At 34.5% G+C, this 25,140-nt stretch overlaps 1 protein-coding gene across 11 annotated transcripts in view; it reads right to left on the minus strand.

Annotated features, from left to right (window-relative positions):
* Positions 1 to 25,140, minus strand: part of DMD (dystrophin) — a 1,281,342-nt gene that overhangs the window by 586,742 nt on the left and 669,460 nt on the right. For all 11 annotated transcript variants that reach the window (XM_065627016.1, XM_065627025.1, XM_065626998.1 and 8 more), the window contains one exon: positions 15,947 to 16,097. In XM_065627016.1, the coding sequence (XP_065483088.1) occupies positions 15,947 to 16,097 (151 nt within the window). The remainder of the gene's footprint in view (positions 1 to 15,946; positions 16,098 to 25,140) is intronic.

Below are 25,140 nucleotides of genomic sequence, written 5' to 3' on the forward strand. Positions count from 1 at the left end.
TTCTTCTGATTTTATTTAAACAGAATACCATCCATAAAAATCTGACAAAATATCATTCACAAAGTCACTCTATGTAACAAAGAGAGGCTGTTCAGATTTTTCTAATTAAAAAAAAATTGAGATGGCATAAACCTCAGTAAATAATCTCTAATCTCTCTGTATGATATTTGTACTTTTGGGTAAGGCTTGAATAAAAAAGTTGCGGAGCTAGATTATACTTAAATTAAGACTTTCGCTGACTATAAACAAGATAATAATCTAGAAGGCAATGCTATGGATTTCTATATGATCCCCAAACATTTTTTTTTACAATTGGACAATTTTTATATAATCGATAGAGTATGGCAGATGATTTCTAACTCACACTCGGATTGCATATGTTGGAGTGAAAGGGAATGTTCTCAATCTGTGTTGTGATGAAATACTCATACATATACCATATTTTATGCTGAAATACGTATGTTAGTTACTGTTTGCTAAACTCTAATCGGTACTTGTCCTGATCTGTCACTGTTCAAACCCAAATCTGCTAGATATATACATTCAGATATATCTGTGGAAATCACTAGTCCATGCTCTCATATCGGACAGCTGAGATCTGAAGTTCGCACTGCTGTATTCACAGCTGTGCAAGACTGAATTTGTTTGAAAGCACAGGACATCAGTTGCCCTGTCTGTATTTGTTGCCAGAAACTTAAATCACAGAATCACAGAATCACAGAATGTTAGGGATTGGAAGGGACCTCAAAAGATCATCTAGTCCAATCCCCCTGCCAGGGCAGGAACACCTAGGTGAGGTTACACAGGAAGGCGTCCAGGTGGGTTTTGAATGTCACCAGAGAAGGAGATTCCACAACCTCCCTGGGCAGCCTGTTCCAGTGTTCCGTCACCCTGACTGAGAAGAAGATTCTTCTCAAATTTAAGTGGAACCTCTTGTGTTCCAGCTTGAACCCATTACCCCTTGTCTTACTGTTGGTTGTCACCGAGAAGAGCGTGGCTCCATCCTTGTGACACCCACCCTTTACATATTTATAAACATTAATGAGGTCACCCCTCAGTCTCCTCTTCTCCAAGCTAAAGAGACCCAGCTCCCTCAGCCTTTCCTCATAAGGGAGATGCTCCACTCCCTTAATCATCTTTGTTGCCCTGCGCTGGACTCTCTCCAGCAGTTCCCTATCCTGTATTATACAAATCAATGACAAGCAAAGGACTTTACTTTAAATTTCTAATATTTTGATTTTTCTGTTTTACTACTGCTTAGACCCTCTTTGTATTTTTTTGTACAAAAAATGCTTAAAAATATGTTTTGTCAACCTTATTATCTGAGAAAACTTGCAGAAGTCAGAGGTTAAAAGAACAGTGGAATCTTAGAGAACTTCAAAACTATAGATACTTAAAACCAAAGATCTCAATTATATAGTACTGTACAAATCAAATCCAGCAATCCATCCAATAATGGCACAATGATAGATTCAAGAGGGACTGAGTTAACTGTAGTCAAGTAGAAATAGTCAAAATTTAGAATAGTCAAAATTTGAAGTTTCATACTTAAACATATATTTTAATGCTTTAAAGTTGGGGGGGCGTTAGGTTTAGAAATTTTTGTTAGCAATCGTGCAGCAGAATTTTGGAAATAATTACTTAATCTACTGTTATATTACTTCATCACTTGCTTAATGTGCCTAATTATTATGAAGCTATTATGATATGACAGTCTAGTAACATTCAAAATCATTACCTTCCCCTGTTTATACAGTTTCTAAATTTGTACTGTCTTCATGCGATCAAGCATAGCTAACATGATTAATTTCTACCATCATGATAAACCATCTCTGAGGTCAAGGGCCTTCAACAGAAGATTTTAAATCAACGTTATAAAATAGCTGCTGATATTAACATAAAAAAATAATTATATACTACTTTAAGTACTCCTGATAACATTATAAATAATACTAAAATAATGTTAGCATCTAAAATGAAATAAAACAGCTGAATTAGGATTCTAAAATTCTAAACAAATTTGAATACCTATCTCTCTATTGCAGAAACTACTGCCACAAAATGGTAAAACAGTCTTCAGATAAGCTATTGTGAACAGTTCTGTCAGGTCTACAATGCATATAAAATAGGGTACAGTAGGTTGTTGGATCATGCTCATTTTGATTCTAAAATGCAACTCAGAAAAACTTCCAAGCGGAAGTAGAAACTAAAATTACTAGACTTGTTACATTTTAATCGATGCTTTATTTTCTGCATCAGATATTACTCATAAAGACACTTCAAAGACACAGCAATAAATTTTACTTTATTCTGGGCTTTTAGAAAGAGAATATAAGCTGAACTTCTGAACTTCTCTCTATAATATTATTTCTTGTTTCTATGTTGTTATTCTGGAGGAGTGTGAACAATTTCAGAACAGATATAAGAAATACAGGATAGTACATGCATACATGTCTTTTACAAATATTTTCATCATAAATGAACTTTAGATAAAGGGGCACATTCTATCATATTACAACATAGCTCAAAAATGTTTTTTAATGAGATCATATTGAGCATAACTTCACTTGCTGTCTTTCTTTTAATTATAAAATTTTACCTCAGCTTATGTATTCACAGTAACTTCACTAAGCTTATCTTTTTCTTTTCTCCTGCTGCCATGTGCTCAATAAAATCAGTCCCAGTGCCAGAAAGCACATGATTTTTTTCAGAGATACCAATATGAAAGTCAAGTAGACTAGGATGCTTTTAAAAATTTGCAAATATGCCAAATAGCCATGAGATAACTGCATTTCATGAAAGTGATTTTTATTCCAAAATATGTTATTCTTTCGCCCAGTCACTAACTGTATTATTGCAAATGATCTGATCATATAGGCAGGACAAAATATATCACAAGTCATAATGTCTGTCAAAATATAAGATGTACGCATTTTTTTAATTGGAGAGATTGGATTAAGAATGAAAGATTTGTTCAAAGATTGTGTTCTGAAGATGCACTGAGGTGGTTACCCTAAGGGGTATAAAGTCTGTTTGAGAGCTGACTAGAAACCAGTCAACTGAAGAGAAACAAATATAAATTTGGTAAAAGCATTCAATGTTATCACTAGATTGGTTCCCTGATTTCTGATTCAAACAGGACTAGGACTTCCACCAAGCAGTATCTATTGCTGTCAGTGCTGCCCTCTTTCCTTTCCTGATTTTTAAATTCATCTCAATTATTCTTTAGATTTATCAAATGAAAATGTGACAAGGAGGCTATTTGCTCCTAAAAATAACTTATCTGAGGAAACGAGGGTACAGCAATGTTCCTACCTGCTCTTTTTCAATGAAGCATGCCTACAATTTAATCTCAGCACAGAGTGACATTCCAGTACCAAAACAATGTTAGTATTTATTAAGTAATCCTAACTTTGCTAATTCTAAATTCTTAATGTTCTTTGTTTCTCAATACTTACTTTGACAGAATTTTGGGGAGTTTTGGTTTTGAGTATTTTTAACTAAATATTTAATATACATTGACTGGTCTCTAAGGATTTCAAGTATACAAACTATTCTTATTTTAAATTGAAACTGGGGTGGAGGGAGGCAGGCACAGACAGAAAAGTAAATCAGTCCTGAATGCAGAATAAAGCTCTTAGAGAATCTGAAGATTAGATGATAGATGACTAATGTGGAGGACTCATCACTGGTGGAGAAATATAGATCAGTTAGTAACAAAAGAGAAAATGAAGCATTGAATGAATTGGAAGTATAGTTTACCTCTAGGAATAAAGAATACAAACCTTGCTCACAGCCTTGAGGGCTCTTATAATGGAAAAGAACAATTCTGAAAAAGATCTAAAAGCAAGAGAATAGTGAACAGAGGAAAGTGGTAAAGAATCAGTTATGCCTGGAGTTTTCATAGTGACACAGACAAAGGAGTTAACAAAATCTTTTGAAGGCATATAAATAAACTGGGATGCCATGTTTCCTCTGTGTTTTGCTCAAATATAGCTGTCACCGAAATTCTATACCTATAGTACAAAAAAGATGTGTAAAAGATGGACAAGTTTGGGAACACCAATTCATCTGCAAAATCATTAGGTTTATTCATAAACTAAACAGTACTGAAAAATGTGTTCTATTCTTTTAGAATTTAATTAAAAAATGACTACAAATATGTGGGGGAAAAAAGGAAAACTTTAATTCTAGTGTTTCTTGTATCTTTTAAAAATAAACTGGAATTCTATCAATGAAAAACTGGGTAACCTAGACATAGTGACAGCAGCATTTTAAATATAAATGAAGTATAAATATCTGTTAAAAAACATTATCTTTCAGTCAATTATAAAATATTTATTTATTAATATTAAATGTTAAAAATATTCCATGGAACTGCCTCTTTCATAGCTTTCAGGGATTCTGAATAAACAAAAAAGATAAAATAAATGTATTCCTTCTTATACGATTCACTTTTATACTAAAATAATTACCAGGATGACACATTTATTCCTCTAATTTTTTTAAAACTGACAGCAGACCACCACAAAGTCCCTTTTTTATTAGTCTTGTCCACAGTAAAAGAAACTGCAGGAGAAATTTTAACAGATCTACAGAGTTTTGAGATAAAAAACCTCAATAACACAACAAGCTCTTGGCTATACACTGAACATTACATCTATTTGATATTCGCTGATTAAGAAGCTAGGATTTTCAAACTGTCAAAGTTGCTTCACTCCAAAAGCACGATTTCTTCTAAAAAAAAAATCAAGTCAATGGAATTATCCGTTGGATTGCTTTTCTGCTTTATTTTTAAAACACAACGTGCACTGCTTGTGTAATTACATTTCTTTCATTTTAAAACAAACAAATGAACACAAAAATTATAAATTTATCATCCTAACTTCATTAATATTTTGGCAAAGTCTTTGTATTATTCAAATTTACAAAATCACTCATGTTCACTTCTTGCAGAGTACTGAGACACAAAAGCACTCTCACATGCTTCCCTTGCTTACGGCGGGGTTAGAGCAGGGTTTTGAGAATCATCAGTCTTGTGTAACAGGAGCCATTGCTGAAGGCATTACAGTTACAAAAGAGGTAATGAAATAGGGTAGTGATAGTAAATTTAGAAAGCACCAGAGCAGGCTTTATTTGAGGCAGTGAAGGGTTGCAGCAATATCACAAGGTACCTTCCTAGGTGCATGAGTTGCTCTGTGTCTAAATCCTGTAACACTCAGTAGTAATGTAAAGGTTAACGAAAGACTCAAAAGAAAAGCTGTTGTCAGTCATCATAGGTGAGATTGGTGTGTCTTCCAAAAATCACAACAATACATAAATAATATATTCTATGGGTCCAGTACGTTAGAGTACCCACTTTAATTGAAGTATATAGTTTTGACAATATACTAAAATCATCAAGATAAATCACAAAATCATTGCAACTAATCACAATGAGTATTTTCTCTCTACTCCTAAACTCTTTGTTCTTTATTGGTCACAAATGCAATGTTTGCAACCAGTAGGATTCCTGCTCTGAGCATTTGAGAGAAAGCCCAGCTAAAACTAAGGCCCCACTGCACCAGACAATGCGCAATTACAGTGCTTGTCCTGAAGCCTTTATAATGTAATAGAAAACACAATAGTACTTTGTGTTATCAGAGAGGTTCCTGAGATCTAATCTACTCTACTCTTATACAAGAGCTAAGAAATATTCATTCAGAACAGATTTTAATGTGTGCTAAGAATTCTGGTAGTTTACTTAAAAAGCTCTTGAATGTTTTAGCTGCGTTTAGAAAGAATCTTGCTCTCTGGAAAGTTAGGTCTAATAAATCAGATTGCTTTATTTATGTATTTTTAATAACAAAATACCCTTAGTTGTGTTCTTTCTTAAGGGTGTAAATTTACTAAAATACTAGTACTGAAAACATCACATAAACACTTATTAGCAAACCCTCCCATTAAAACCAATGATTTACATACAATCTAAAGAACAGGTCTTTTCCATTTCTGCTATTACAAACAACTGTTAAAGAAAAAATGTCTTGTGCAAACTACGTCAGGTAGGTGTCACGTTTATTGGAAAAGTACAGCACGAAAATTTTTGTGATCAGAATTTTTAGTTTATTTTACAGTCTCCGGAAATAAACTGTGATCTAACGGCTCCACAAAGGCTGGACAAATTGAACAATATTTGGTTTTCATTCAAGACATCTGTAAGGACTGAACCATGGGACACAGGATGAGCTTCATAATGAGACATAACTAGACAGATGATACAGCCAAAAAGCAGTAGCTGGTATTAATACGTTCTTTGAGTCTAGCCACTAAGAGGGAACAGAGAACCACCTTGTCTTGGTATGGAAGGCAATAGAACATAGTTACGTGGTGCCAACAAATCATGAAAAATAAAAAAATAAAACAGATCACCTAACTTATATTAAAGAATCAGCATCTATTTCCAGCTTTCAGTAAAATAAAACTTGTATGAACTGTCTTACATAACACAGGTGAATACTAGTTCCCATTTCCACCACATTAATGGGAAATTAACATTCAGAGAGTCCTCTGCTCATCTTAGGGCCCTGCAGTTCTGAAACATTCTTATTACATAACCAAATTGTTTTCTGAATATTTTAATTTCACTTCCAATGCCACCCCAATAGCAGATCCTTGCCCAGTTTCAGTATATCTCCTCTATAGATGTTCTCTTCTGCTACATTTCCACAAAAATGACAAATAATAACTGCCTTTGACTGTCTACTTTTGAGGGCATATGGTGAGACACCTCGTAATACTGAGAAACTGGCAGGTATTTGCCATCCTAATATAGCCACCATATATTGGAAAAGCTGCTCAAAATATGTTCTCTTCCATTCCTTTTTTCCCTTCTAGCATTTTTTTCACAACAGTGTCCTGAATAGATTAATGTACTGTAAGGGTTTGTTGCCTTCATTAAAAAATGAAGAAAACAAGACAAAACTCAAGAAACTATTCTGAAACCAGCAAAATTCTGATACTATCCCTCTCAAATTTAATATAGTCAGAGGATGAGTACAACACAGTCTATTATACTCTTGTTCAAATGATGCATGAACTGGAATTTGCCACACTCCACAATTCATTATATATCCTTAAATGATTCCATAAACCCAAAACTTCTAAACAATCTGAGTATGTGTGGCAAAAGAATATATTTATTTCTCCTTTTAATCTGAATCAAGGCAGAATTACTGTTTGAATTGTGAAGATATTCAGCAAATACAAAAAACTTACATCTATAAAAGACTTTTTTTCTATAGGTGGTCTCACTTCCATTGTGAAGAGTCAAACGGATGAAAAAAAAAAAGAAGTGTAGTTTTTATAATTTTTTTTTATCCCTTGCAAGCTTAGATTTTGAGTGAGAAGCTATGGCCTATCTGTATTGTATTAATTTTTTAGAAGAGTAACTATGTAATATAATATTTGCTGCCTGTAGCAGTATAACAGAAAAAAAAAAGACTAACATCAAACAGTGTCTACTATAAATATCTAGTGTTTTCTTGAAATGCTGACAAAAGCTTTACTGAAATAATATACTTCTTTTCATTTTTAGTTTTAGAAAGAAAATTAATTGCATACACCACTGCAAGCCAGCATGATGCATGCAACAAAAGTGAGAATAAATTTCTTCAGGGACCTGTAAAGAGAAAGAAAGAAGTAGCCTCCATCTGAAATATTTTCTGACAAGTAATTGTTGGTAATGATGTATTTGATTACTCTTTAACAAATCAAGTCAAATAGTTTTAAATAATCTAGTTTTTGGGAAATAATTCAGTTTTCAGTCTGATTTTTTAAAATTTATGTGATGACACCTGTGATGATCTGTTGGTCTCTTTTCCACCCTAATCTTCCTCCATAGTTTTAAATATTCTGACTCATTTTAAACAAATCTGACAGAATAGAATTATAAAAAATAATGGCATTTTATAACTTATTTTTTTTTAAAAGGCAACCAGATAAAGAATTGGTCACTAACAGGGGAACATATGTAGCATGTAGACCTTAGTAAACAGCGGACAGTTCACACTAAAAAAAAACACCTTATAAAGACCCCACAGTGGAAAATATTTCAACTGGAACTTAAAGAAAACCCTAGGAATTTTCTCTTCAGCACCTCTGGTGTTCACAGAACACACTGGAAATACAACTCATTTAAATCTTTTTTATTCTCTTCTTCTATATGCAGTGAATCATTCAGTGAATTTTATCTTTGTACTGTGGCAAATCGTCTAGTCCAATTATGAAAATATATTTATTTATATTATTTATATTATATGTATTTATTTCAACATGAATACATTCTGGCTAGCATCAGTGCTGGTTCACTACTACTAGTAACCTCTGAATATTCAAAACTTGAAGAAATATGCATTCAAAGGAGGAAGGAGAATACCTGAAGTAAATTAATTCTTAAATATTTTCAGGTTCTTATCTTTTCATGGGTGCCCATCTTTTTTTTTTTTTTTTTAAGAAAAAAACAAACAAACAAACAAACCAAAAAAACCCACATAAAACAAAACAGAAAGGTCAGTTGACCTTCACCCTAGAAGTGACTGTTTTTCTTCTTTGTCTGCAAAGATCAGGATTACAAGCTCAAATACAGATGCCTACTCTGGACCTGTTTGGTGAGATGGATCTCACCTGCAGATATTAACTAGGAAAGAACTATGTTGGAAGTTTGCTGTACGGGAGAAGTAAATACTTCATTTAAACAACTGAAGCATGTTACTACTATTTCCACGCCTGCTACATACTGTCTCTCTGTATAACATAACATTTTGGACAAATAAAACCTCCACAAAGGTGCCTATAAAGGTTGTCAGCAGAAAGGAACTCACTGTAAAACACTTAAGTACAAAAGACAAAAGACAGTTCATCACAACCTGACAAAAATTGACTTCCAAAATCAGGATAAGTAAATTTAGCTGAAGTATTTTTAGACACCTTAAGCACAGATGCTGATCCTTTGCTGTCTGTTCTGCATAAACATGAAGGTTTTCATAATGCAAGTTTTTATAATGCAGGTTTGTTTGGTTGGTTTTGGTGGATTTTTTTTTTGTTTGTTTGGGTTTTTTTGTTTGTTTGTGGGGGTTTTTTTGTATTTTTAAAAAAAATTTCACTTTTTAAAGCAATATAACATTAACCTGCTGTCTTGTCCAGTTTGTTTACTATACTTACTATATGGCTTTACTTTATGGCTTTAGTCTAAAATAAGATGGTAATGAAAAGCTTGCATGTGATGGATAGTTTGCAAAATCTATTGGATGTTCCCCGCTTCTTTTATGTAAGCATTTTTAATGGCTAGTTATTCATATCAGAAGACCTAGAAAGACTCCCAGGCTTCAACACCCACAGATTTAATCATATGCCATAGTGATCTCCGATGCAACACGAGATGTACTTTTGAAAGACTTATGGAAGCAAACCAGATAAATGTTTTGTTAAGTAGAAGAACCGATAGCATCCTCCTTCAAAGCAGTTATTCACTTAGTCACTCATTTCCCAAAACTTCCAAGATGTGGTTATCTTAACTACTCTATTTATGCCATGGCAAACACATTTAAAAAAATTGCTGTATATGAAGTGTATTATCTGTAGGCGTCCCTGATTACAAATATCCAGATTAGCTCTGAAAGTAAGACAGACTCATTAGTATGAAAAAATTGCATCCTCCATTTCCTTCATTTTTACACACACACACCATGTGTATAAAATGTGTACCATGTGCTTGTACTCTACGACCACTTAAACTGGTGAGGAGGAATCCCCCAAACAGATACACAATTAGCCAGGTACCAGGAAGTTTGACTGATCCAGTCCAAGAACATTGTTTTCCTCAAGACAGAGAAAAAAATGTTTATTCATTCTTTTCATGTATATAAATTATGTCACTATGCATCGGTGTGTGCTAATAGTCATTTCCAAAAGTTTCATATTGAAATGTTTGAAAAATGCATCCTAATTAATTACTTACAAGATTTAATTCGGTTATCTGAATAAACAATGCCAGGATTTACAATAAAACCTAAATATAAGCTATGAATTGTCATCTAATAGTGCAATAGTATGCAGAACCACACAAGCAACTTTAAATTTATTATTTCTCACAGCCTTCAGGCATCTTAATGTCCTGCTACTAGTAGCAACAAATTAATTAAAAACTTTTAATAGGGTAGAGTAAATTAGGAATGAACAATAATGCAGCACTGTGTCAGGAGAGAAGAATTAAATAACTGATATAATCATGAAATACTACTTCTTATAGCTTGACATGACAAGAAAATGTTTTTACTACAAATTCAAGATAAACTATTTTGATATTTCATCAGTTCCATTAGTAGTTGCAACAACAGTGACGAATAGTAAAATAGTAAAATAAAGTTTTTAGGCATTTTATATGTGCAGAAATGTATTACTTATAAAGATTACATTATTATTTAGTCTTTTGCTAGGCATAAGAAAGAAGTAACTATTTTACTAAAAATTGTGATGTCCTCCCCTTATTGGCTGAAAGTCTTTCCTTTGCCATAGCACTTCAATCAAGAAAGGGCCGTGAATTTGGAGATCACGTTAAACCAGAAAAAGAACTGTTTCACTCAGTTAGGGCCCAGGTGTCTGGTATAGAGCTCACATATATTATTTGAAGCATTTTTACTGAGACCTTAGAAACTACAGACAAAAAACCTGAAATCCATGGGATATTGCTGAGTGTAGGTTTTTAGGGGTAGTAGCATGCCGCACTCAGGTGTTTGATAAGAGAGCGATTTTCAGTAAAAAGAAAACCAGCAAGCTTCTCTGAATAAATGATCCAGTTAACAGGTAAATAAGAAACTGATGGGAGTCACGTAGGCTTGCTATCATGTTTAGAACATTTAGTCAAAGTACTAAGGATGTGTAAAATCCTAAGGAGAACGTTAATGAAAAAAAAAAGATTGTCAAATCTGTTTTCAACATAATAGCAAGAGGATTGTGTGCTTTTGATATTAGTAAAATATTAGCCAATAATACATTCCTGCCAGATCAATATCCTTTCAGATACACTTTTGCAATATGAAGGACATTGTAGTAGGTACCATGATCGATCTAAGCAAAGATTCCCCTAAAACAGTGCTAAACTGATTTCTCATTGATTCTGTATTCTATATTTTCTATCTCTTGTAGAATCATTAAGCAATCATAGAGATCTCTTTGACCAGAAATAATATTTTGTTACGTTTCTACCATTTCTCTGAAAATACATCATAACACGAAAAAACACGAGCCAAAACTGAACCACGTGGAACCAAATTGATCCAAATGGAACTAAATTGAACCATTTGAATCCAACTGGAATCCAAACTGCAACTAGAAGAATCAGAGATTATTTGGACAACATTTAACACTCAGTAAAGCAGGAAATAAATCTAAAATGCAAAAGCAAAAATTATTATATGTAAAAGAAGTATCTTTACAAGTTTTATTTATGGGGGAAACAGAGTAAATTATCCACCCATTTACCACTGTGTTTTCGTGGTGTGAGAATATGTGGCCTCAAGCACCGAAACACTTTTTTCTCCCATATCATCTGATTTCATTTGTGCTGTATTCCAGAAAGAACAGTTTAAATTTAGTGCTTATTAAATCATCAACATCCATATAATCCAATTTAGATATAAAAGAGAGAAAGTATTAGCATGACCATGACTTTCAGCACTGAAGCCTCTATTCTCCGTATCTTTTTACTTTAAACATCAACAAGACAAAAATGTGAGTTCTTGATGTTATAGTGCAATAGAAGGAAGGTCTACAGAAGGCATGAGTCATTCACAAGCCTGTTGCAGGCTTGTATAAGTACTCTAAAGTGTAAATGCTGGAAAATTCAATGTGTGAACAATTTAAGAGAGATCTGTAACTTACAAGCAATTTTTATATCCACAGTATCCTCAGAAGGCTGAGTACAATTAATAAGGCCACCACCCAGTAATTCCAAAATCTTACTCATTATGTAAGGTCCTCTCTGACCTTAAAAAATAAACATAACATCCTTGATATTTATGCCCATAAATGAAAGTAGATACTTGAGAAATGAATAATTATTCAGTAGCAATATTTTTGAAACAATGAAATTCTATAAATAAAGTCCAGGCCTTGCCTGTTTACTGGGAAGTACACATCACTGACTAGTCACAATACATGAACATCAAGAACAGAAAGAATTCAGACCCAGAACCTAATTACTTTATTTTTTTTAAAAAAACGCACCACCTAAAATAATAAAGTTAAACTTGTAATTCAAAAGTGGCCACTAAATATAAACTGCTGAACAGTTCTTAATACCAGTGTAAAGAATAAATATTCTGGATCTTCTATATTCTTAAAATAAGAATACTAATTTTGAATTCTCAGGTAATGATTCAGGAATGTAACTTGACAGTCTAGTTCTGAAAATGTTAAAGAACTCCTCTTTTTGTAGTTGTCTTTTTAGCACTTATCTATGGCACATGAACACACTCCCCCCCTCGCAATACTTATTCTCGTTTGCTTCTTTGACGCATATTAACTTGGCATTAATTTGTAGTACAACTTGTACTTTTTTTTTTTTTTCCATATGAGGTGGAACGTAGATTTGGGCTGTAAGGCAGACCACAAAAGAAAAAATAATTTAGATAGATGATTGCAAATGATATCTAACATTCAGCCATGGTAAAGATCCAACTATAAAACATAGCACCTGAGTTATCTTGATGACAGTATGGATGGTATTTCAGTTTGGATAACAGTGTGCTATTTTGAGAATTCATGTTCTGGAAAGAGGAATAGGCACAGGAAATAGGAGTCAAGTTGTCTAGCTATCATATGAAAGCAGATTAGAAAACTGGGGCTTTAGTTTACCGAATGAGATCCAATAGGGAAAATGACTGCAGCCTATAAGAACAGAAGAGGATAAACATCAGGGAGTAGTTAAAGCTGAACTACGTCTCAGTCTTGGCACAAAAATAAATAAACTAAGTGCAAATGCAGGAAGCTGAAGAAGTTAAAGTTGCCAAGCATTAAGGAGTGAAGAGACAGAAAAACCTTTCATTCAGAATAATGAGAGCAAAAAAATTCTCTAACTACTTTCAAGACGGAGTTCAGTATGTTTCAAAGGGATTATATGAGAAGTCAATTACGATTTTTAAAAAACTGAAATGTGATATTTCTTTTCAACAGCACAAGTTCTGCTCTCAATAAGTCTTAGTGAAAAATTCACAATAAGAATATTCAAGTATTCATGACCTGAAATGAAACAATTCTATTATTAGGTTTCATTTACATGATATATAATGTATAAATGTTGTTTAATACCATGCCATTGTGCAGCAAAAAGGAACATACCTCCCCTCCCCAAATATAACTAAAAGGATGTAATTACCTCTTAAACTATAATTAACATTATCACCCAGTCATACTGTTGATTGTTTCATTTTACATTAACGTTTGATCTATGTATTTAATGGATACTAATGAACACATCAATCTTTACTTTTCCAAAGTAGTCCTACCTAGAAATAGTATTACACATCTGAATGTTTTGTATAGTTTTTCCTAAGACAGTTCCTTGTTGAATACAAGATTATTCACTTGCTTGTGAAAGCATTTTCAAACAAATCCTGTTAATCCTGATTATGGTTCACTAGGCAGCATGATCTCATTAATTAAACAAGTTGCTAATCAAGTAAATCAAAATGCTCAGATGTTTTAACTGTTTACCTAATGGAAATTCTAATGATCTCTTCTGTCAGCCTCACAGAAGCCTAATACTTTTCAAACAAGGCCCAGCAAAATAAAGAACCCATAAAGAGAATGGGAACAATGCAATTTCAGACTAAACATTCTTTCACAAAAAACGTTAACTAACGTTAGGTCTACATTCTTGAGGTTAGGTGGAATATTTTCACATTGAGTAAATTTTCATTAGGAAGGGAGTTTTGTCTCTTGTACTGAACTAACGAAATATTTGAGAAACAAATTCAGGGAAGGGCAGAAGGAAGGGCGGAAAGAAGTAAGGAAGGGAGGGAGGGAGGGAGGAAGGAAGGAAGGAGCGAGCTAGATGGGCTGCAAAAAGAAAATCTTAGCAGAAATCCATTCTGCAGACATATGTTCAAAATATTCTCAGATATTGCATAAGAACATAACAAATGGTTAACAGATGAGAGGGAGGCTAGGTCAAAGGGGAACGTAAAACAGAAGCAGTCTTGTTCTACACTGAAATCTAAGCTTCTGCATAACAAGGCATTATCTCAGAGTCTTTCAGTGTGATGTTCAATTCAGTATGAACCTCCTCCTCAGTGATGACAAGGAAATAATGTTTCTAATCTGGACTGTGAAATGTGCTACACACCCAGTGCATATATAATATCTATGATACATCTTACCTTGATCTGGGCATTCTCAAAAATCAACCTCTTCTCAGAGAGAAAATATTGTTTTAGAAAGGGGTTAGTAAAAAGGAGACAAATGCTTTTTCCACAGATCTGGTTTGGTTTTGTTTTTGCTAAGTGCTATTTTGAAGCTGCTCAAGGATATCAGAATAGTGCCAAGTAGGGTGATGGAGCAGACGCAAAGCAAAGAAGAAAGGGTAAGGCTTTGTGACACTGCGTTACTATTTGCCACATAGATACTTGTGTCTTACTTTAGTATTTTGTGTTTTTCAAATAAACAATTAAAACTGTGGACAGAGAAAGGAAGACAAAATCTCAGGGGAGACACACATGAGCTCTGCCACCTCTTACATGCATAATAAAGAGCATCTTTGATTCCTTCATGACATTCTATTTTGTCAGCCAGATCTCAGACTTTTTCAGTGTCCAATGGCTATTTGCAGAAAAATATTTACCTGCTATTTTAACTACCTCAGCTTAATATATTACTTAACAGTTGTATCTTTGTTTTTGTACTTGCACAGCATGATTTGGTTTCCTTTTCAGGTCACAGTTTTCCAGTCAAGAAATAGCAGCCTAAATCTTAAAAAGGTGACTTTGAACATTAAAATTCAAAAAACATGATTTATTTTTTTAACTGCAGGCCAAAAAGTAGATTAGTGTTGCATTCAAAACAAAACTGGACCTTAGTATTATACAGACCTAACTTCTTTCAACCTGAAATCCAGTAATTCAATCCAGCAATTCAAACGTACAAATGCCGATTAGTTTAACAGATTTTTTTTCTTATGCACAGGTAATAATTTATAATAAGAATCCAGAGTTTAGTCAAGCCATGTTATTCAGCTGAACCTATCAACTTGCAAAACATCAGTTTAGAATTCATTCTTCATACCCATTACCATTTCAATCATACAAGAGGGAAATGAAATAAACTACCAAGAAACTAGAGTTATTATTTTCCTTATGGTGCTCAAAGGGCTTGCAAGATGAAAAAGCATACAAATTGGAACTGGACATATAGGAACTAAGTGGCTATTCTGTCATGCTGCATTTCACAAAAAGCATCCTCAAGGTTTTTTGATTAAAACATAAAACGGGCAAAATAAGTGGTACTTGCAAGACATAGACATAGGACTTGCAAGTATATCTCTAGTACAGCTCAATGTTTAATCATATTACTTCCACAAGATTTTAAAATTAAGTCTGATACTTCTGCTGGTCATAAGTATCAAATGGAAATTAATAAGCCCTTCAAAAAAAGACCAAACAAGTATGTAACCATGGAAGTACCACAGTATACCATGTTATCCTATATTTTACTTCTTTAAAAAATGTATTTTAAAACAAACTGGTGAAAATTCTTAGTTAACAGGAACAACAGAACTATCTGACCAAAATTGCCACCGGCCACTCAACACTAGAACTCCTCCTCATTTAAACTGCAAAACTGTACAGAGTACAGAGATCTGCAAATTTCTAATCACTGCTGAAAAACAGGAAACAGGTTAATCGAATCATACCTGGAGAAATTGGTTGGTTTTCTCATGACCCACGTCTCCAGCCTCAATCTGTGCTCTAGACAGCTTCTCTTCAGTTTCAGTTAGCCAATGATTAAAGCTCTTCATGTCACTATGAAAAAGTTGCCACTTTTCCAGAGATCTGTCAAACCGCCTGCAAGTATAAAAGGAGATGAAATAACTATCTATCAATACTCTATTTATTGACTACAGAAAAAAAAAAAAAAAAGAAAAAAAAAGAAAAACATTGAATGTCTAAGGTTAAATTTGGTGTTCTGTTGATAGTATCGTGTATTAACATTTCTAACACTTATATCAAATGGAAACACGGTAGCACTTCTGAACAGTGAAATTACCATTAAGCATACGTGTCACAAATCAGTGTCACATGAACTTTTTAATCCTTTTCAATGTTTCAAATGAATTCTGTGGTCAAAACATGTTTTCAGTTGACAGCTTTATTAACCCACAAAGCTCACATCATAGGTACAATACCCACAGGCCCTAGCGCAACTGGATATGCCTCTCTGTTTAGATTCTAGGATTAAGCAAACATGAGTGCTGATAAAAGGCTTCTAAATGCACCTGTAGCTGTAGCTACCAACACTGCAAACAGTCACTGCTGGCTAACATACTGGCTCTGTGCTGTGACTATACAATTATTCTAAGATCCCTTTTCAAAAGGAAAATATCTTAGAAGATCTGTAATGCATCTGACCTACCATTTCGTATGACAAAGGATGAAAAATCAGTGGACAGATTCTTAAATCCTTACTTCCCAACTTTAGTCCCATGATCCTATTACGATTAAAGGATTTTTTGTTTTGTAGAGACATGAATTGTAATATTGTATGTAATATGGATGGAAAAGACTACTTTTTTTAATGGAAACAGCTGTGGTGAGAGACTACCTCAAAGGATTGCAGACCATATTACAATCCTGCTCTGGTTTTACTGAAACTCACTTTGTCTGCCTCTCCAATGGACAGAAATGTCCATTTATTATTATTGCAAAATGAAAAATGCAATTCTCTTTAAAGGAATTTCTGCTTATGTTGTGTAAAGGGATAACTTATTAAACCCTTCTTTCTATGTATGTTTCACTGCAGTTTCCTTATCTGATATAGTTATGCAAAACCAAAAATGCTTGAAATGCAAGGATGATTGAAACAAAATTAAAATATTTAAAAACAGGGCTTTGTACAATAAGCAAGGATGAAAAACATTACTACTGCCTCTGAAAGTCTACAGTCCACTACAAAAAAGGCCATGTAAATACTTCTGGCACTTTGGGAAGATCTAATCCGTTTTTGTCCAGAGTGACTTATTGATTTTCTGGTTCAAGATCTGTTTGCCTTAGCCACTGTTGAATACTAAAGAAATGAAATTAAGACAGAATTGGTGTTTTTTTGCTGTCTGTTTGTATTGGGTTTTGTGTTTGGGGTTTTGGTTTGGTTTGGTTTTGGTTTTGGTTTTTTATGGTCTGTATCTTAAGGAATTCAGTTATCCTGTGTTTTGGATTGCTGTCGAAATGTGATCACTAATCAGAGATTAGCTAGAATGTTTTGTTAGCAGATCATCATTAAACATGCTACTGTTGTTTAGTTTAATAAAATGCTCCTTTAAGGGATTATAATAGGTTTTAGGGTATACTTAAAGGATAAAAACAAAGATGTTCAATTATTTTTCTAGGAAGAAATCTGGTTCTTTATGGACAACCTATACAATTTTTTCAATGTTAAAGAGTTTAATTCCCCAAATAAAATCACGTATTAGGTAATGCAGACCATTCCTTCCATTGTACTGATGATTTTTTTTTAAAAGAAAACATAAGTTTTTCTTCTCTTCTGTTGGTTATATATTCCCACTTTGGTTTTCACATTTTGAAAGCTTTTAATACCATACAGTATGAATAACACTATATCCATTCATGACTGTCTACAGAAGAATATATACTACTTTTCTTTAGACCTCCTTTTCTGGTACACAAAGATTTATTTTGCTGAACACACCCATATAAAGATGCAGGTTTCTTACTTCTAACATACTGCATATGGCAATCACAGGATGAATAATATGCAAAATAGAGTTGAACCAGCAAGCAGTGAAAAACAGACTTTTTACTTATTCTGTTACATTAACTATAAGATAGAGAAATGTAAGGCATAGACAAACCCCACATATAACAATCTAGGAAAATTAGTTATTTAAAAATAGAATGGAATATTTAGAATATAATAGAATTATATTTTTAGAATAGAATAGAAAAAAAAGCATTTGATCACAGAAATTTGTTGACATAAAAGTATTGTTTTACTAGTTGGTCATAAGATGCTGAAGGAAAAATAATAATTATTCAATTAAAATTTTTAAAAACATATTTTAAAAGAACAGAGGAGGCTTTTCAGAGTCTAAATTCTGCATAGAACAGCAGTCCTTTAACTGTGAATCAACTCGCTTTGTTCCTCAAGCAGAACTTGATTCATGGGCCCTGAGGTTAATAGCTGTTAAACACCAGGACTTTTACTTGATTTAAAAAATAATAGTTACTGCTTAGTCCTATGCAGTCCAAACATGTAGTCCAAACCACTCCAATATGCGATGTGTTCCGTAAATGTCATTGGAAATGGACACAGACAAACTATCAGAATAGATCAGTTAATCTTTATTCTATTGATTTTGATATGTCTGATAAAACCACAGCAAAGAAGGTGTTAGAGCTCAGCACTGATTGACCAAATGATTAGTTATGCCATTAATAGTGATGACAGACAAAGATGGAGAAAAATACAGCCTGGCAAAAAGCAATCTTTCTTAACTTTCAGAATACAGAATCTTACTAGTTAAAACTAAAAAATACTTGAGAAAAAAAGGACTTAAAAATCAGAAAGTGGTTTATGGAAAGACTACTTTAAGCCTTTATCAACTGATGGCTTCCCACAGAAGCTGACATAAGTCTCTTTGTTCCCTGTAATTTCAAGCTGTAGTAAGTTTTTATTATACTGTGAAGCTGTTATTTAAATACCATTCTCACACATTTTATTCTGGAACCCACTATAAACCACCTAAGAAATCATTAGAAAAGACCAAATACAAAATAATCAGTGCATAAAAATTGTGTCTATTTAAGAATGAAAAATAGACACAGAGATTTGTAGTAATTTCTATACAGTAGCTGTTGGTGGAATATTGTTGTTGAGGCATCAAAATGAGTACTACCGAAATATCTTTCAAGAAGCAGCACAGCTCATGCACACAAAATATTCTTGCTGAATACATTAGGGAAAAGTATCATTTGAAAACACTTTTTTTACCAAAAAAAAGTTATGGTAAACAAACATCTCATAATGATACAACATAGCACTGTAGCTTCCTTCCACGTTCTCTTCCATTCATATAGTCTAACCCTCTTCAGATGGCTCGGTATTTGCTTCCACCTTTGCCCTACCAATTGTGTCCTTTGCATTTTTCCCTCTTTCTCAAGCAATGCCAACTGGAGACATCAAAGTTTTCAAGCCACTGCCTTGAATATGGTCTACTCTTCATTGCTGTTCTGAAACCTGACTAAAATAACAGTGAAAATCTTCTATATGTTTAAATTATGTTCAAAGATATACATTTAGTAAATGTTTATGACCATTCTGCTTAGCTACAATGAACACAGGAGTTGTTCAAGAACTGCCATGTGTTGCATTTCTTAGCAATATTGTAAACAGACTATTGATCCAGTTAAAAACTGTACTCACTCATCTAACATATTTATTAGAATGATTTTGATAATTTATTACATTTTTCATACCTTATTTTTCAAAATGAGTCAAACCATAACAGAAAACCACTTTTTTTTTTAAACTGCCTTAGTCTTAATTACATAGAAAATCTTATTTTATATTTAAAAGAATCACCTAGAACATAGATGTTAAAATCCATTTATTTTGGTCCAGTATGGTTTCTTATTTTGGACACTACATTAAAATAGCTTTCCTCCTGTTCCTCACAAAATTAAATTACTCTTCCCAGCATGAGGAACTTTATCAGCAGCTTAAATGCAAAAATTCAGTAGGGGTCGATATTAGTATCACTGAATTTGCATTTCAGCACTTGCAAATTGAATCTTCCCTTGGTTTCCATTCTTCCTCCCTTTGCTTTGGCTAATAAAAATTGCAAGGAGAACAAAAGAGAAAAGTTGCAGTGAGAACACATGTATATTTAAAACTTACAAGTTTAATACTAGTGTTTTTTTCTCATGTCTTAAAATAACTTGTTACCCTCAGTATAATGAGTATAAAATAGAGGAAATTTTTAGACAGGCAAATCCACCAAAAATCAGTGCTCTTTCAGTGGTCAACGGTACTTAAATGCTATTACAACAAAAAGAGAAAATGCAGTTGTTGCTGCAATGGCAGGTGCAGGTCCATTCAAAATGGGGAGTGAAAGGGAACATCACTGTGCAGCTTCATGCTCACACTGTGTTACTGGATATCCCTCCCTCCCCAGGTATATTTAAGTGAGAGCATCCCCTGCTAAATCTGTGTATTACATCCTTTTACACACAGTATTACTTTAAATATCCTTTTAAAATGTTAAAACAAAGAGGCTTCTGTTTGTTTGTTTTACCATTTGCAATACTGTTAACAGGTGGCAAGTTCAAAACCCACAAAAGGAGAAGGCTAATTAACAAAAAACGTTGCTGAAGTCTTGGCACAGCAGAATGTAGATGGTAAAAATTCACAAGTGAATTCATAAAAGAGCAATTCCCTGAGGACTATGAAAACTCAGAATGACGATGGCTGCCTCAGGACTTCCCAAGCACACAATCTGGAGGTTAGGGAAGTGTCATTACAGGCATCACAATTTGTATTCTCTTACCTAGGGATCCACTCTTGTTTGCTGTCAGAGACAAGGCATTGAGCTAAAAAACCCCAACATATCCATTCATTTGTATCTCCATCTACTTAATCCCTTCCCCTTTGATGAGCGTAAGCAAAAATGGTGTGGAGAGTAGATGACTGACTGATATCTGGGCAGTGTTTCCTCTTTGATGTCTCCTCCTCTCCTGTTGTTCTTAGCATATGCTCGATAAAAAGATACAAGCGGGTAACCTGAAGCCAAGCATTAAGTTCCGTATGGACTCCAGACTACCATGTATGACTCATATACATTGCAAACGGCATAAACATTGTGCATGATCTCTGACACTTAGTAAGATAGCCTTATTCCTCTAACGTGAGTGTGGTAGAGTTGACAAGTGAAAAACAACTGTACACTGGCCCAATCTTTTCTACATGCACTGACACTCCAGCAGGGAACATGTTAAGCAATGGCTTGAGGGAGCAATTTCCTTTTTTCTCATTAGCACATAATGGATTTATTTTGCCTCTGGAAAGGAAGAAAGCAAAAAAGCAACCAAAGACAACTGCTAAGGTAACATGCAGCACAGTTTACATTAAGCCATAAAAATATTGGTGCTTTCCTTCCTTCAAAGACTATCACTCCAATAAACCTTTGGATTTGACTTGCTATAGCAAGTCTATTTGGACATGCTGTCAGTGGAACTCCATACAATGGGACTAAATTTGATGTTCCCTGTTCCAAGGCTGCCATTTTTAAGAAGCCATGCAAAGGTGGAAAGAAAGACCTTCTAATACAGTAAAATCACAAACATGAGACAGCGTATAAAAGGCTACTGGTTTGTTGTTGTAAACCAAATCTTAATTTTGCATCTGTGTATTAATTCCTTGATATTTTGATAACATTCCTTGATAAACCATGAAACCCACTTCTATGATACATTTTTCTTCAGCAAAACTTCACATACAGTTGGCCCACATGAAAAAGGACACTATTAGTTATAAATTTTCCTGAAAGTCATGATTTATGTAATGGAAATTATTATTGTTAGAGATAAACACTCTTATTCATCATATCGGAAAAGCATTCAGTAAACTTCATTTCTATACTGTTGCTAAACAATGTACTGTGGATTATGCTAATGTTAACCTACAAATTATGCAATTTTGTCAACTTGATTCAGCACAATTAGCACCTTGTAAAAATACACAAAACATCAAAGTAGTCTAAATAATTATGTATTAGTGTGTGAGAGCATAACTTTAACACTTAAGGCCATATTTAGAGATAATAAAACACGAAAACTTGTTTTTGTCAAGCAACTTCTACAATTAAATTGTTTAAAGAAACAGCTAACCTATTTTCAGAGGTTTTGATGTTTTCATTTTAATTCACCAAATTCATGTCTTTTGAGTGCTTAATTTATATTTAATTTACATATCCTCTCTGCATTAGGAGTAAAAGTGATGATCTCATTTTAGACACTGCTACACCTAGATCTTGCTCCCAGGTTTTGCTGTACCAGTTCTCAGCTGTACCAGTTCTGTTCACACCTCTGCATCCTGCCTTTCACCCACAAAACAGCAAATGATCAGAAATAAAAAAATAAACTGCAACAAAAATAAACATAACAATGCCATCCATCATTACAAAACATAATTTCTCTCCTCTTCCCAGAAATTAGGCTCTGCATCATTACATATAAATTAGAAACTTTATAAATTACAATTACATTGTAAACATTTTTATATCTTGAATTGTATTGATTGCATTACTGTTCTTGACCCAGTAGTCTGCAACTCAATTTCCCATCATATAGTTACTGATATCATATCATTCAGTGTCAATCACTGTACCAAAGACAGTGACAAATTGACTATGAAAAAGCAACATCATGTCAGTCATTTCTGGTTTTTGGACATACAAATTCATTTTTATGAAGCATGAGAGACCAATACAATTAATAGCGACTTACAATTAATAATTACACCAAAAAAAAGCATTTTGTTCTAATGGATGTTACATGCCAATAGTCTGAAAAACCCACTCCATATAATTTATAAAACGTACAATCTTCTTCCACACTAAATAAGATTTACTATGAATATGAATTTGTACTTTGAAATTCCAGCTTTTTTTCCTAAAAGTTCGGCAGAACAGAGATTAAATTATGTATTTTAGAGAACTTTTCCTTGATACCTGGATTAAAAGCAGGTAACAACTTTTCCCTAGAGAAAATAAAGAATCACAGAATCTGAGAACAGTTAGGGTTGGAAGGGACCTCTGGAAATCATCTAGTCCAACCCACCTGCTAAAGCAGGTACTTGATTGATTGAGACGTAGGTGAGAGAGTAGCACATTGCCACTCCCTTATATGAAATAAATTATTAGTGCAGTTGGTAATAAAACTACAAATGTCATAGCTTGCCAAAGTGAAACTATCAAAAAATGCCATGATAAGAAATCCCCAAATGAAACATTTTACATCAAAAGAACAGTGGCTCAGTATTACAGAAATTCAAACTAGCATTTCTGCCTGCATGTGAAGGGTATGCACACATTTCAGCCCTTGCAATGGGCATAAACATATACTGCACTTCTAGCCAGGATGCCACCAGGATGGTAGCATCCGTCCAAAAAAAATGAAATATGGGTGAAAAATCACATTCTCTTCCGACTATCAGGGCACTGTGGGCCTACTAGGTTGTTCAGACTCCTTCCCCCACCTCAGAGGGTCTGGCCTGCTTAAGGCCAGCTCTAACATGGCACAGCAGTGTGACCTGGCACTGGGCTTTGGTAAGCCCAGCTACATGGTGAGAAATGGCTGCGAGAAACCGCTTCTCTGGGTTTCTGCCCAGTGCTTCAGAGCCATATTTAAGCTCAGGCCCTGACCTGGGCTACTCTGTAGGTATCCCCACAGCACACCCTGCTCACTGCACCCGTCCTAGCTCTGCTCAATACATCCAGGCATGGTGGGACCATTGGGTGAGGTCCCTGACTGCAGCCCCTTACCCCAGCCTCGCTGCACCCTGACACTCTCAGACATGTGTTGTGCACAACTGCAGTGCCCTCTTCTACCACCAGAGCCTGAAGTCTCAAACGGCCTGCATGCTGGCGTTTAAACAGCACACTGAGCAACTATTTCCACTGTCCTTCAAAATCCTGCTACCTGTGACTACAGGACAGTGGCTGGAAGGTGGGGCAGCTAGCACAGAGGACACAGTCATGTTCTGGCAGGGGGTGTCAGCCTGCCTGGCCTGCCCAGCTGCACCCACGTCCCATGGACCAAGCACCCGTTAGCATTAGGTTGCCTCCTGGAGAGCATGTCTTCCAGCTCGGTTTCACCAGAGTAGAATCCAGGGTGTGCATTTCTTTTCAGTGTGAGACACAACACAGCAAGCAGGAGATCCCAGCCCAGATCTCATGAATATGATCTAAGCCAACACTGTGAAACCCAGCAGCAGCTTCTGGCTCCCGGGTGTTGCTACTGAACACATGGTGTATTCCAACATAATGCGTCTGGCTGCCAGATCACAAGTGTGGTGCCTGCTCTACTGCACTTCTGAGCACTTTCTTTCCAGTTTGGGGGCTGGTGTGATGAGATATGTAATTTCTGACTCAGAATAATCTCATAAAAATGGAATGTGTTCTAAATCATAAGACTAAATTAACAAAAAGGAACTATAGTTTCTACAGCCTGGACACAGAACCAGGTGCAAGAGCCAGAATTACAGAGAACTGACAAGCCATATCCAGTTGGGGGATACCAGCTCCCATAAATTCTCTAAATTACCATTATAAATCATTAATAAAAAATTTATGTGGGTCAATTTGTGGCCCAGAGCACGTGTATGTGTAATGCAAAATTGGAAGTATATATTATAGGATGTGTCCTCAGTACACCCTGTAATTACTACAAAGTGCTTAAATCCTATGATTTCCAATGACAGAATTCTTAGTTCAGCCTGTAACAACATGTGGTTTATACTCCAAAATTGTCCTGTTCAATTCTCCATATCCACTGCCTACCTCAAAATCCCCCTACAATGGTGGCTTTAGAGCAGTAAGCATAACACAAAACTGATGATACCAGTTAATACTGAATGTTGGCTCCCTGATCCTGAAAGATGTTATTTATCCCATTTGAAGTGTGGCAGATTTGAACAGAAATATATACACTGGCATAAGAAAATCAGACTTCCTTGTTTCCCTGAAAATCATAGTAATAACAGAGTGCTTAGCATTATCTTCTTAAGATACTGATGCCTATATTTGCACTAGGTATTTTTTTCCCTTTTAGAGTTCTTCAGTCATTTAAAAGGCTTTTTGATAAGTGATTGCTGCTT

The sequence above is a fragment of the Caloenas nicobarica genome, chromosome 1, assembly GCF_036013445.1.
Source record: "Caloenas nicobarica isolate bCalNic1 chromosome 1, bCalNic1.hap1, whole genome shotgun sequence".
Lineage (NCBI taxonomy): Eukaryota > Metazoa > Chordata > Aves > Columbiformes > Columbidae > Caloenas > Caloenas nicobarica.